Source organism: Astatotilapia calliptera, chromosome 14 (genome assembly GCF_900246225.1).
Source record: "Astatotilapia calliptera chromosome 14, fAstCal1.2, whole genome shotgun sequence".
Lineage (NCBI taxonomy): Eukaryota > Metazoa > Chordata > Actinopteri > Cichliformes > Cichlidae > Astatotilapia > Astatotilapia calliptera.
The window spans coordinates 4,976,994-4,991,076 of NC_039315.1; the positions used below are offsets into that span (position 1 = coordinate 4,976,994).

At 39.4% G+C, this 14,083-nt stretch overlaps 3 protein-coding genes across 7 annotated transcripts in view; 2 read left to right on the forward strand and 1 right to left on the reverse strand.

Moving 5' to 3' along the window:
• The window catches only part of sptbn4b (spectrin, beta, non-erythrocytic 4b), a 119,387-nt gene extending 105,353 nt beyond the window's left edge, over positions 1–14,034 (reverse strand). The window contains exon 1 of the mRNA XM_026191936.1: positions 13,553–14,034. The gene's annotated coding sequence lies outside the window, so the exon portion shown is untranslated. The remainder of the gene's footprint in view (positions 1–13,552) is intronic.
• blvrb (biliverdin reductase B) lies at positions 666–4,896 on the forward strand. The gene is made up of 5 exons (XM_026191951.1): positions 666–884; positions 2,147–2,308; positions 3,433–3,522; positions 3,612–3,743; positions 4,373–4,896. Exons 1-5 carry the CDS (start codon positions 800–802, stop codon positions 4,525–4,527), a joined length of 624 nt encoding a protein of 207 aa, XP_026047736.1. The 5' UTR covers positions 666–799; the 3' UTR covers positions 4,528–4,896.
• Positions 5,828–12,544, forward strand: sertad3 (SERTA domain containing 3). Of its 5 annotated transcripts, none has more exons than XM_026191945.1 (3): positions 6,579–6,681; positions 6,790–6,863; positions 8,886–12,544. In XM_026191945.1, exon 3 carries the CDS (start codon positions 8,890–8,892, stop codon positions 9,802–9,804), a length of 915 nt encoding a protein of 304 aa, XP_026047730.1. In that variant the 5' UTR covers positions 6,579–6,681; positions 6,790–6,863; positions 8,886–8,889; the 3' UTR covers positions 9,805–12,544. The 5 variants fall into 5 exon arrangements, with proteins under 5 accessions (XP_026047732.1, XP_026047730.1, XP_026047731.1 ...); XM_026191946.1 differs by having other exon boundaries at positions 6,795–6,863; XM_026191948.1 differs by having other exon boundaries at positions 6,580–6,863; positions 8,886–9,561; positions 10,251–12,543.
• Positions 14,035–14,083: the final 49 nt, after the last annotated feature.

A 14,083-nucleotide genomic window follows, 5' to 3' on the forward strand; every position in this document is an offset into this window, starting at 1 on the left:
CACTGAATGCGATTTGGTGCAATATAAATAAAATGTAATTGATTCGAAAAGCATAGCAGATCATCTACCTCCATCTCATTTAGTGTCTTGCATCCTGACACTCAAACTCTTTGCATGTCCTCCTTTGCTACATCCATACACATTCTCTGAGGTCTTCCTCTTTTCACCCTCCCTGTCCTATCCTATGTCCAGTATATCCACTATTCCTCCTCTGCTCATGTCCTAACTTTGTTTCCAATCTGAACAGTCATTCTGATATACTCATTTCTAATTGTATTCATTCTGGTAACCTCCAACAGAAATCTTAAACTTTTTAACTCTGCCACCACCAGCTTTAACTTTCATGGTTTCTAAAACTATTAGGAATAAATCAAACTAGGTATATCAACTATAGCTCACACAGATAGCTCACTGCAGAGTCACAGGTGGGAAAAAAATGTGAATTATACTTCCACCTATTAGTGATTCTGATTGGCTAATTTATACGTAATGAACTGTCTCACCTTCATTTTAAGATCGAATATATTTTGTAAATCTTTATCTTTATCTAAAAACATTTTAAAAATGTCTCTTTCATGGTAGTGGTTGCTATTCCTGCCCTGGAGTGACGCACAGGAGCTGAACGGCTCCTTTAACTCTCCATATAGGCGGAGTCTAAGATGCGGAAGTGCCTTCCTGTCAAGCCAAAGAGGCGTTTCGTTAAAGGCCAGATGTATTTTTAAGTGAATGCATCTCCTACTCCGGACACTCTTCAGCTGACCAGGTGTTGCTGTCTCGTGGATCCCGCTTATTAAGAACGATGTCGGACTCCATTAAAAACGTCGCGATATTTGGAGCCACGGGAATGACCGGGCTGGCGACCCTGCCGATAGCAGTAGCTGCAGGTGAGGAATAAGAGTAATAAAAATAAGTTACAGACGAAATAGAAGAGATCATGTATTTGTGTAACCGTGCGGGAGTCACACTGGGGTCTCTCAGGTGGGTTTCAGTAGGCTTTTCATGCATTGTTACTGTTGGAGTTAAAGTTGGAGTTTTCCGCACAGGCAAAACAAACTTTGATGCTTCAGACTGTTTTCTGAGCGTCCTCGTGCACCTGTAACAGGGTAGTTACACGTCCACCTGTGGAGGTCACAATAGGGTGATAAACATGAGGTCACGGGATTCCCTTGCGTAATAACCACATCTTAACTGTAACAGTTTCACAAAAAGCTGGTAGAAATGTTCCTCAGCCTGTTAAAATCAGAAGTTTCGCATGAATATTTATGACATAATTATTTTTTTTATATCACATGTATTTGGTCAAGTTTTGTTAATTTTTTTAAAGGGTTTAATGAACTGAATGAACACATTTCAAGGCCTGATTTGTAAACTGTAAACTGTAATCCCCGATGAATGTCACTCTCTGCTCTAACTTTCTGTAACCCCCATTAGAAGTACAGCTGCAATAACCCACTGCTCCTCTCACAAAATCCCTTACACAAACACACTGTGTCATATGATTCGTTCGATTTAGCAACATTTCCATTTCCTTTCCCTTTGCTCACCCATGGCAAAAAAAAAAGTCGACTCATGTTTAACGGCACAGGCAGCGTTTTGCTGAGTCACGGCAGTTTGTGACACAGAGAGCTGATAGTAAAAAGCTGTTTGCTATCTTGCCCCCACAGTAAAGGGTGGGATCTCTCCTGAAGCTGTCACAGAGTCACCAGTCAACCTGCATTTGTATAGCACCAATTAAACAAATTAAATTAAAAGTACAGGGAAGACTAGAATACTGCTAAAAACTACAAAATTACATAGGAACACATTAAAAAACAGTACAAGCAACAAAAGCTTCTGAAGCAGTTTGTTGCTAGCAGTTTCTGCACAGTAACCAAACAGGAGAAAGTGACATCTTGAGTGTGCTGGTTGGCACCCAGGTGAGATGATCTGTTGTCATTGTGTCACCAAGACAAGTCCCTGTTCCTTTGATAAAAACAACACATTTCCATGACTGTAAGATCCTGCAACATGCACAGAAACCAATGACTTCAATACAAAACAAAAAGCACAGTATGCTATAAGTGAAAGTGTTTCATAATTAGGTGTTTATGGTCGAAGTTTAGTTTAATTTCCATGGGGTTTTTTTCTCTCTCTTTTTTTTTTTTAGGATACAATGTGACGGTGCTGGTGCGTGACCCCGCCAAGCTGCCTGATGACCACAAGGCATCCAGAGTGGTGGTGGGAGATGTGCTCAAGAAAGACGATGTAAAGAAGACGTTGGAGGGCCAGGATGCTGTTATTATCATCTTAGGCACCAGGAATGACCTCAGTAAGGCTGAAGAATTGCACATACAAGCAAATATAATAAGACATTAAATCAAAATGCACTCTTGCAATCATATCGCCAGCCTACCTGAACTCAAGAGGACTTATTTCAATGCTTAAATTAATACCAATGGAACTGCATGGATTTAAGTTTATGTGGTTTCATGTATTCATAGTAATTGTAATTGCATGCAGTCACTGAATCTTAAAATTCAGTTTCCTTACTTACATGTTCACCTTTCAGGAGAAAGACTATATATTTCAGTGATGTAATGATGTAAAACACTCACTAGAGGTCACCAAAGCATTCTTATTACATGTAAAACGTGACATTGGGTCAGTTTGACATAATCGAAAAGACACAGTATAGAGATGAATGAGAATTATAGCATAAAACTAAATAACATATGCATAGCTTATTGAATAATTTAATAAATTAAGGACTGTATAGAAACTACTAACTCTATAAAAACTGGAGAAGTCTCTCCCCTCCAGGGCTGAACATTTCCTCCACAACATGCATGAACTGAGTCCTTGGATCCAGGGGATGTTTGGCTCTGGATTACTTTTTGATATATTCATCAAGACAGTGTTTCTCAACTTTTTACTATTTCCTATTTCACATCGGTAAAGAAGTCTTTCAAATATCCCTGGATGCAGATGTGCATCAAGCCAAAATATTTTATCACTTCAAATTTGGACCAAAGCCCACCTCTGGGAACAATTTTCATGCAAATCTATCTACGACCTTTGGGTAATCCTGCTAACGGACAGACAAGCCGAACAATCACATAAACAACATTTAATTGACTAATTTCCCACCAAAAACAAGACATTTCTTTTAAATTTTAAATTAATATTAACTTATAAGATCAATTAACTCACGTTATTGATCTTTTAAATCATCAGTTAAGTCACTAAAGCACATAATAGAGATTTGAGTTTATATTTATGGTGCTCTCTAAAACATTGGATTTACTTTTACCTAGTGGAGCATCTGTAGGAATGAAGCAAAACAACAATCAAGTACTGTTCTGCAGTTGTGTGTGTGTGTGTGTGTGTGTGTGTGTGTGTGTGTGTGTGTGTGTGTGTGTGTGTAATATCTCTAATCTAACTTGTATTCATTAGGCCCAACTACCATGATGTCTGAGGGCACAAAGAACATAGTGGAAGCTATGAAGGCGCGTGGAATCCGCAAAGTGATCGGCTGCATGTCAGGTATGCCTCGCTGCGTTAAAAAAAAGGAAGTTGAAGAGCTCATCGAAGTCTGTACAATCAATCATTTTTCTCATCTCTTTTCTTCCCAGCCTTCCTTCTGTGGGATCGCTCTAAAGTGCCGCCACGTCTGGTTCCTGTGACGGAGGACCACGACAGGATGTACACCGTGCTGAAGACATCAGGGCTGGACTATGTGGCTGTCATGCCTCCTCACATTGGAGGTCAGTAGTAAGAGGAAGCCAAGAGTTTTGGTTGCAAAGGTCCATTTTTCAGCTTTATTCAATCTGGAAAAAATTGAAACCAGCTAAAAAGAAAGTCCAGAAAAACAGTTTCTGGTATAGTTCAATATAATTTTAACCTTTATGTTAAAACTTATAACTCATCTGTCTGTACATAAAAATATAATACTAGGTTGGCAGCACAATTATACCAAAACTTCCTTGTTAAATGCTGCCCTCTTGTGGTGAATTCTTGTACTGAATTTTGCAGACGGGTTTTACAAAAGGTGTCTTTAATCGTGGCCTTGCCTACTACAACGAAGTGAGACGATTAAGGAAAGGAGTTACTTTTCTACACACATGTCAGACTGCTCATAATCTCTTTTCTAAATCAATGGTTAAAGTAAATATCGTCAGAATGGACTTGTACTCATTTACACTCAATGAAGGGAAGATTTTCGAGTTTGTTCATCCGGCTGTTACTTAGCGGTTTTGCTCTTCAAGCCCATTTGAGATAGAATGGGACAGTATGTGGGTCGTGGTCTAAAATGAGTGCAGCGTCTCTGCTGCAAATCAGGAGAGCGTTCATACATTCTCTTAAATTAAATGTTTTGTTCTGCCCTCATCTCCAGGTGACCTTCCTCTGACAGAGAATTACGTGGTGACAGAGAACACGCTAAAGGGAAGAGCCATCTCTAAACACGATCTGGGACATTTCTTCGTCAAGTGTCTCTCCACGTCGGAGTGGGACGGCAAGACTGTTGGAGTGTGCGGAGAGTACAAATAGTCCTGTAGTGCACACTGCTTATGCCCCGTTTAAAATCACTTCCTGTTATTGATGTTGAGCGATGAATGAAGGGAAGAGTTTTGTGTTGAACTGCTAATGTGTGGGGGTTTTTTTTGTCCTTGCTTCAGTCTTTTCTATTCCCTTTTGTAATTATGATTTAGCATCTTTTGCTTGGTGTTCCTTTCTTATATTTTCTTTCATTATTAGCTGCATATATGGTCATCTTTTTTTCAAAAAAACAAGTGCCAAACCTGTAGTGTTACTTCAGCTCTTTAATTGCTTCTTTCTTCTTCTGCATTTCAATCATTACATCATGAGATGAGTCTTACTGTTCTCACCATTGTCCTAAAAATAAAAGACTTTACTGTACTAAAAGTTGTGTTGAACTTTACCACATTTTCACATTTAAAAGAGAACTAAATCTGTTTTCCACTCCTCGACTCATGTTCGAGCGGGTGAAGTGGTAGGGTGTATTTTAAGCCGAAATGGTTACAGTCTCCCTTGTGTGTGTCCTGCAGAAAAGACAACCAAGCATATCTAGATTTTGCACAGTTCTCTGACCAAGCTGTACCAAATTCACCGTGAAGAGGCTGCACAAATAAGGAAATCTTTTCACTTCAAAAATAAACTGGGTGTTTAAAAAAAAAAAAAAAAAAAAAAAAAAAAAAAAGTGAGGCGTGAATACGCCTTTTTACACCGTTTCTAGTTTCACACATTTTACAGCGCACAGCAGTTCCACTCATTGACATTTATAATGCAAAGGTTATATTCAGGCACATTAGATTATAAAAAGAAGGGACTTGGGATTCAAAGAATCCCACTTTAATACTCCTGGATTATAACCTGTGAATTACAAACAATACTTAAAAAGTAACTGCCTGCAAGGATTCAAGGATGGCTGCCAAGTGGGAAGACATTTCTAGCAGGACTTTAATATAATTTAATTTCTTATTAACTGAAAACTGTAAGTGATCACTTTGAAACTTGATATATACTATCCATTGATATTTTTTTTTTTTTTAACACTATGAGGTCTTAAGTAATCTTTGACGATGACCCCAGCCACTCCCCCACCCTGACCCTTTATTTTGGAGAGAATCAAATACATACATAGATTTTTTTTTAATCCCCAAACTTTACCCGAGACTAGGGAGAACAAATAACAGAACTGCATATTTTCAGTGTGTAGAGTTATGATTAGGCTTGACAGGGGGGAGGACTTTGGTTTTATTTTGAAAGCCACAACCGGAACTTACTTTATATTTCGAGCACGTCATGCTTCTCAGTGCAGAAGCAGAGGAGCAGCTACAGCTGTCCTTTTAAAGTTGACTATCCGGTTCTTCATGTGACTGAAAGTCGGGTGTTACAATTAAAATCGAAACCATAAAAACATAAACGCTCGTGATCTGGGGCAGTAGAGTGGGGCCTTCACTGACGGTCGCTTTCAGGTAAATAACTCTCATCTGCTTTGAAGAAGACTGATTCAAACTAATTAATTTTACTGGGCTTAAAATGACCTTTGCTGTGTATGACAGGTACATGTGGGATCCATACGTATTTTCCTTTTCGTTTATTCTTTCTTGTTTTGATTTTTCAGTGCCATGCTCAGAAATGTGTAGACATTTATGTGTATACATTTTAAAATTCTGAATTGGATATAAAATCAATCTACTGGAATCATTTCAATCTTGAAAGTCTAGCATTTAACTTAAAACACAGATGAATTAGAACTCGCTGAATTTTAAGTTTATTCAGCAAGTATTATTCCAGTTTTCTTCTTCTTTTAATAAAAGAGTCTGTACTAAAGCCAGTATAAGGACTGGAATCCAACTTCACTTGGTGATGTAATCATTTAGGAATTAGTGCAAAGAATATTATATAATAAGAATTTAAACAAACTGGTAATTGCAGCAGGGGTTAATTTACACTATTTCCAAGTTTAATAAATGTAAACTTTAGAATATATTAGCCGTACAGCTCGTTTAGCGTGTATTTAATGCGTTTCGTACATGGAAACTACTCTGGTGGAATGTAACGTATAAAAACTCCATTACCCACAATGCCTTCCTATAGCCAACCCCCAACTCTGAACCTCTTGGTATGAAACTCAAATCACGGGCGGGAGAAGGCGAAGGCAGACTTGAAGCTAACGACGTAAGAGCGTTTGGGGATTTTTAAATTAGAACAAGAGTTTTAAATCGATGTTTAATCGTTAACTTATTTATGAATGAACCGAGTAAAACTTAAGGGTAAATTTGCCAGTTCAGGTCGAAGCGAAGGCAGCAAAAGCATTGACGACTAAACTCACGGCGGAGAGACGGGAAGTGATTCAACAGGTTGGTTTGCTTAAAACAACTCTTACTTCCCACATGTGTTTGATCGCGAACTTATTGTTTGGTGGGCTAATTAAGATCGGTTTTAACTCCGTTCAGTCGATTATTTCGACTGTAAGTCGAATTAATTTGTATTTTTACCCGATGGCCTCGGGCGAGACTGTTTCCCTCCTACGCGGTGAAACCAGAGTTACAACCCCCACTCTCCATTTAAAGTACCCACATTGTTATGCTCATTTACAGGCTCACCATTTTAGTCTGAGCTCTACAAGGGCAGGTCCTGAGATTCTTTTAACTGTTATTTTAAAAATCCATGTGTTTCCAAACTTTATCCAGGGGTGTAGTGTTACGGATCGTCTCATTAATTAGCATTTTTACTAAAAGACTGCAATTTGGTGGTGTGGCGATTCCCACACAAGACTGAGACATGGTTTGAAAAGCTGTTTTACACCTAGATAAGTTGTTTGGATTATAAAAATGAATTGTCTAGTTTAATGCAGCAGTTTTCTCCACTGGCCTAGAATTTTTACAGTAGTCAAATGTAAAGGCGAAAGGCTGAGATTCTTCGAAAATTGCCCCACTTTTTGCATCTTAACAGGCATCACCTGGTTTGTAAAATCAGTTGTGGGGTAAACAAAAAGCTTAAAAAAGGAAGCCAGTCAGAATTTTTAGACTCCTGTATTGTTATACCTGACAATCAAAATGTATTTTATGTACTAGTAATTTAACTGTAGTAATTAAATATAAATTATTTGCAATTTTTTTGTATTGAGATCGAACTTTGTAATAAATTAGTAGTTAAAGCTTTAAAATACATTTACTGGAGTAAGTGCTTTCTTTAGGCTTGCCCCTGTGCTGTTATCCTTCAGCAAAGGGTACAGAAAAATCAGTCACATTTTTAGGATTTATTTTATGATCTTATAACAACTATATTATAAACTAAAGAGTTTATCTGCATACAGATAACTTTAATTTTTGCTTCTTCTTGATTTGCACAGTAAACTATCTCAGCAGATATTTTGATAAAGGATATGGTTAATTTAGTCGGTTTGCTTCCGAGGTGATGTGAACAGCCAACACACTTTTTACTGGGGACATCAAGACAGGGACAGTGGTTATGTTGAACCCTGCTAGTTACAGAAACTCTGTATGTCCATATGTAAATATAAAGGTGAGAGGCTGAGATACTGCACTCTGTTTTGCATCTTAACATCGTTCGGGCATCATCTGGTTTGTAATATCATTTTTGCGGTAAACAAGAAATGACACCTTTTGTTGTCTGGCACATTTTTTAAAAGTGGGGTGAATTTAAGCAGATCTTTCGCAGGCTTGTGGTTTGAGTTTGTTTGTTTTTTGTTTTGTTTTTTCAAACATAAGGCCCGAGGGCCAGAATCGACCTGGCCAAGACTCCAATCTGGCCTATGTCCGGTTTTGGAAAATGTGAGGGTGGGGATAGATTGTGTAATTTTTTTATTTGTGTTGACAGATTTGCTACAGTAGCATTTCTTTGTCATGTAGAAAAGCTGAGGGGAGGCGTGCTGGTTGAAATGTCACTTCTTTTTCTTACATTAAACGTCTAGTTAAATATCTTCACTTCTACAGAAGGAAGAGTTTCGCTGGCTCGGCCCATTTAAGATCAACGTGGCTCACAACCATAATGAACTTGGCATCCCTGGTCTAAATAGTCTCTGTTAGTGAAATTCAATCTTCACAAAAATCCTACTAATTTCTCTAAATATTTACTGTCTTAGACCATATATCTGGTCCTCAATTGTACCTTTTTAAATTTAAAATACATTATAATAAATAAATGCTTACCACAGCCCCCAAACTAAAACAAAATCCTGTAGTTCTTTTTTTATTGATGAATGCTGGTCGATTACTTTGTTGGTGGTTGCAGCATTTTGATATTATTCTTTTGCAGCTTCAGTTTTTGAATTCAAGTGATTCTAAATGTAAAAACCACAAAATATGACCTGTGATATATTTATTACAACCCAGTAACATTTGTGCCTTATTTTGCAGCTTAATGACGATGATGATGCCGAAGGGGCAGAAGCGCAAACTATCCATAGAGGAGGAGGCTTCAGACTACAGAGCTCCCACCTGGGAGAGCCAGCAGCAGTTTCTGCTCACAGTTTCCCTCAACAAGTATCAGTTCTCCCAGCAGCTACGTGAGCCCAGCCTGCGACGGTCCGTCCTGATAGCCAACACCCTGCGGCAGATCAGCCTGCAGATGTCTATGGTACCATCAGTCAACGTGGAGGTGTCAGAACCTCCAGGTATTGCTTCATCTGCACTGACAGCAAGTATTGCCGCTGCAGCAAAACGTCATTCTGCTGTAACGGTTGACAGCTGCTCAGCTCTGGCCACCTGCCCCATGGTTTCCTTAAATTACTCACCAAATTCTACTGAAAAGACAAACTACTCGAGTGAATCAAATTTCCATATCAGTATAGAGGATGACGAGGACTGGGGATCGATGTCCACTGATACTGATTCATCTCTTTCAGCTGTCATTTCCTCTATTCTTGCCGCACTGGACTCTACTATAGACGGGAATCCTCAGCCACCTCCACGGATACCCCTCAGGCCCTTGGAGAACATGTCCAAGCCCTATGAGGGAAGCGTGGCCTTGGTAAATCACGGTCTCAGAGATCCCGGTGACTGCAGGGAGCAGCAGGAAGACGGCAGCATGGAGGTAATGAGGTCCAGCTACCTTGGGGATTTCACTGTGGAGGACTTGTTCCAGGATATAGACACATCCCTGGTAGACATAGACATGGGAGTGATTGGGCACAGAAGCACTGAAGGTGGACACACAGCTGGGGATGACCTGTTTATGTACCTGCCACCTTTCTCCCCCCACTCCCCTTTCTCACCACACTCTATAACACCCACCTCCCAAAATGCCCAGCCTGCTCTGATTGGCCAGTTGGCATGATGAATACAAGGCAACACTTATTATGTATAGTGACTGTTGTAAGCCCCCTAAGAGCTGTCGACCGCCTTTAAAACAGTATCTTTGGGTTAACTGTGGAGCGACTACTTGTTTAAAAAAACATTTTGTGAAATGTGGCCCTCATTTAAGAATTTTGATGTTGTTATTTTTGTGTATGAATTTTTAAATTCAGCTATCCTTTACACAAAACTACAGCGCTCCTAAAGTCCTGTAAAGGTTCTTTCTTTCTTTTATTAAAATCCTGTGTGCACAAGCTTTTTTAAAAATGTGCAAACAGGACAAATAAGTCGCTGGACTAATGTTAAAAAAGAGGAGGAAAGAAATCACCTCACTGGACTTTAAGGTGTCTGTACAACACTGAGAAAAATAACAATTATGGATTTAATCCATTTTAAGTACAAATTAATGGTTTGTACATTACTTCGCAGTCTAATGATGATCCCGAGGGGGCAGAAGCATAAACCCTCCCCCTCAATCCAAGTCTGATGTACCCATCTTCACTCTCCACCAGCATCTGCTTCAGTCTCTTATCAAAATCTTGTGAGGGGAAGGAATTAGCTCGAGCATCTTTATCATAAACTCTGGTAGAGTTTATAAAAACGGCTTGCGTGCATGAACACCCTTCACTTGCCGTCTGCTCTGTCCTCTGTCGATCATTACACAGCCTTTAACCGCGGGGACAGGTAAAGGTCTGTGCACTGTCTCAGCACAGCTCTGCCAGTTAATGTTGAGGACATTCAGGCCTGCAGTGCATGTGTGAGCTACTGTGTTTTCAGTAAAGCTCTGGGTACATCCACATTAATACAATTTAGTTTTAAACTGTAACCTTAACTGTGTTTGGACCTAACAATCACACCGCTATAGAAGACGCCTAACACTGAGAGTTTTTAAAAATGCAGTCTGAGCTTGGATTATTTTTTTTAATGGTCGGCGGTGATGGAGCAGGCAGACATGCTTGTTTTCTAATGTGTCAGAAACGCGTGTCTGCACGGAGATCTTTTTCCTTTTAAAGGACCATTTTAAGATTTGCATTAGTCCTCGGTGTGCCTTCTTTCTCTTTACACCGACGCAGGCTTGCTCAGTTTACCTGAGCAGTCAGCATGCTAGTTTAGACGAGTGGTTCTCAAACTGCGTGGCATTGACAACAGGGTGAAAAATTCTAATGAAACTGATGTTTTTTTTCCCCTTTGTTGGGTGGAGGAATACGTTTGATGCTGTTGCACTGATGATATGCACCTTGTATAAGTAAAATCCAACTTTTTTCCCCCCCTTTTGTTATTTGTTAGGGATTGGGGTGTTTTTTTTTGGCTTCTGAAGTGGGGTATGCCATAAAAAGTTTGAGAACCACTGGTTTGGAGAGATTTATAAAAACTGCTAAAACAATCAGAACGGAGATCATTTTCATTTAAAAAGTGTTAGTGTGGATGTAAGAAAAGGCAGCTTTCAGTCATGCACTGGTGTTCATCCATGCAGCGATTTGACTGTCAGGGCAGCACATGAGACAACTCCTTGTTACCACAAATGTAAAGTGTGAGCTCTGAGATTTGATTTGACTGATATTGGATGGAGAGGATGGCTGAAACACTAATGTTATAGGTCAAATCTTCAGTAGAGAAATCACTTAACCTCTTTTTTTTTATTAATGTCAGGATTTCAAACAGTAAAAATGGGCAGGAATCAAAGATTATCATCAAAAGTATTGATCGGGTGGATTGGCTAAAAGATGTTCACAGAAACAGCATTTAGTTCATTAACAAAATAGTTACCGCGTTTGGTGGATTTTGGCGTTTCACGCAGAGACTGAAAAGCGTGAAAGCAGAATTAGTCTCGTCTGAAGAGTTTCCTGAGTGCAGCTGTGGCTCAGGAAATGATGTGACAGATGGTGGTTGTGAACCGCTCTGTGAACTGTTGTATTTTAGTTTTTCTTTTTTTCCTTTAAAAAGATGTTTTAGAGCCTTTACAGTACTGTGATGATATACAAAGCATCCTCACCCACTCAAGCGTGACAGTCCAAAGCCACTGGTCACGTCACCTCGGGTATCTGCAGCCGTTATGCAACAGCACTTTGTTGTTCAGATGTATTATTGATCAGGTGATTGAGTCCAGATGGTGCTGACTTCCACGCTGTGAGCAGTTCATGAATCAGGTCAGTTTCTGCCAGTTTTAGCAGGCTTCACTTTCTCAGTGGTTTCTTTTGTGGCAGTTTTGTCATAATATGGATTCATAAGTTTGTTCAACTAACAGTATTTATTTTAGAAAAGGTGACATTTCAGGGAACAAGTTCATTTTCAGTTCTGTTAGATGTTACTGTAGGAACATGTAGGAATTTATACCAACTTTGCTAAAATACCCGACGGGATGAAATGTTTGAGGAAGCACCCCAAGTGCTGGTTTTTGTATTTTTATATCCAGGTTATGTATTGAAGTTGCTTTCTATGCATACGTCCTTTCTGAGTAGCTGGCTTGCAACTCCAAAATATTTATGAATGACTCGTTTTGTCAACAGTGAGTAATTTATTATCGTATCACACTGACATATTACTAATGGTATATTAAAATACCGTCATGGCAGTTATTTTATTTACTTTTTTCCTCTACGCTTTAGAGATTTGTAAGATGTTTTAAAGTGTAGGGCAGAATGCCCAGATACTGTGTATTTTTGACAACCTGTTTACCTGTACTGATGTTTTGTAATAAAATATGCAACTGTGTAAAGAAAAAAAAAAAGACTAATTTCATTATCTTTGTGCATCACATACCAGAGTTTTTTTTATGTTAAACTTGTGTAAGAGTGCAGGGAACTTGTTGTCATAAAGAAACCAGTTTGGACATAAGCGACAATACTCAGGCTGTGGTGTTTAAATGCCCTCAGTTGATACTAGCAGGCAAATGTCCGACACCAACAACCACACAACATTCAAAGTCTCTTGAATCTTTTGTTCCATATTCTCATGCTTGAACTTCAGCAGGTCACTATAACCTCGTCTACATGCCTTGATGCAGGGTATCGAACTCCAGCCCTTGAGGGCCAGTGTCCTGAAACTTAAATGTGTCCCTGCTGCAACACATCTGAATAAATTAGGTCATTAGTAAGACTATAGACCTTGACTGCATGCTGAGGGGGCAACCTCTAACTATAAGTGTTTGGAAAAATGTACTTTTATCCATGTTCATTCACTCATGAGCTGCTGTAATGTGAATCAAATGCCCGAATTGCCACCTCAGCATGCAGTCAAGACTCTACAGTCTAGGTCTAATTTTATTCAGGCGTGTTGCAGCAGGGACACATTTAAAAGTTTCAGGACACCGGCCCTCGAGGGCTGGAGTTTGACACCCGTGCCTTAACGCATCGAGCTGCTGCCGTGCGATTGGCTGATATTTGCATGAACAAGCAGATGAGCAGGTTTACGGTACAAAGTGGCCCCATGAATGCACATGGAAATAAGATTATGTAAGCTGGCCAACTACCAGTTCAGCATACCAGTAACTGAACTTAAAATGGATTCTAATGCATTCACACACTTCAGTAAAACACACACTATACCCAACAGGAAACTGGCACAAATCCAATGTTTGGCTTTGCTCTCACTTAAACTCTGAGTGAAACAGTTGAAATGAAACTAGTTGGGCATTAAAGCAGACCGGATATTTTCATTTCCAGCATCATATTTTCCACTTTGACCTTTACTAAAATAGCTTTGCATGACTCTCAGGTCAAAAATAAACTTACCTTATTCTAGGCTTTGGTGCAAACGCTCAGTTGCTTTAACACAAGGGTGGCGGAACTCCAGACTTCAAGGGCTGGTGTCCTGCAGGTTTTAGATATCATCCTGGGTCAATACACCCGAATCAAAGGATTAGTTGATTACCAGGCCTCTGGAGCACTTCAAGACATGTTGAGGAGGTAATTTAGCCATTTAAATCAGCCGTGTTGGATTAAGGACACATCTAACACCTGCAGGCCACCATCCCTTGAGGCCTGGAGTTCCCCACTCCTGCTTTAACTCATCTACCTTAAGTCAGATGATTTGGTTTTTGATTAGCTGTCCCTTAAAAAACAGGGTTGAACAGCAGACAACACAAAACAGCTTTTAGCTCATTATTTGCACATATTAATCTTGCACCGTTACACACGTAAAGCTTTTAAACATCACCCTCATTTAGTAGCGCCCAACCTTGTAACAGTAAGGCAAAATAAGAATCAGTTGTTATCCTTTAAATAATGACTTGAGGTTTTTTTTGTAACTTCTACAGTTCTTAT

Bases quoted from the DNA above. Each gene is read 5' to 3' on its own strand.
- blvrb (XM_026191951.1), top strand. From the start codon at position 800: ATGTCGGACTCCATTAAAAACGTCGCGATATTTGGAGCCACGGGAATG. The intron at 885-2,146 runs GTGAGGAATAAG...TTTTTTTTTTAG, and splicing joins GCCGATAGCAGTAGCTGCAG to GATACAATGTGACGGTGCTG. The intron at 2,309-3,432 runs GTAAGGCTGAAG...TGTATTCATTAG, and splicing joins AGGCACCAGGAATGACCTCA to GCCCAACTACCATGATGTCT.
- sertad3 (XM_026191947.1), top strand. From the start codon at position 8,890: ATGACGATGATGATGCCGAAGGGGCAGAAGCGCAAACTATCCATAGAG.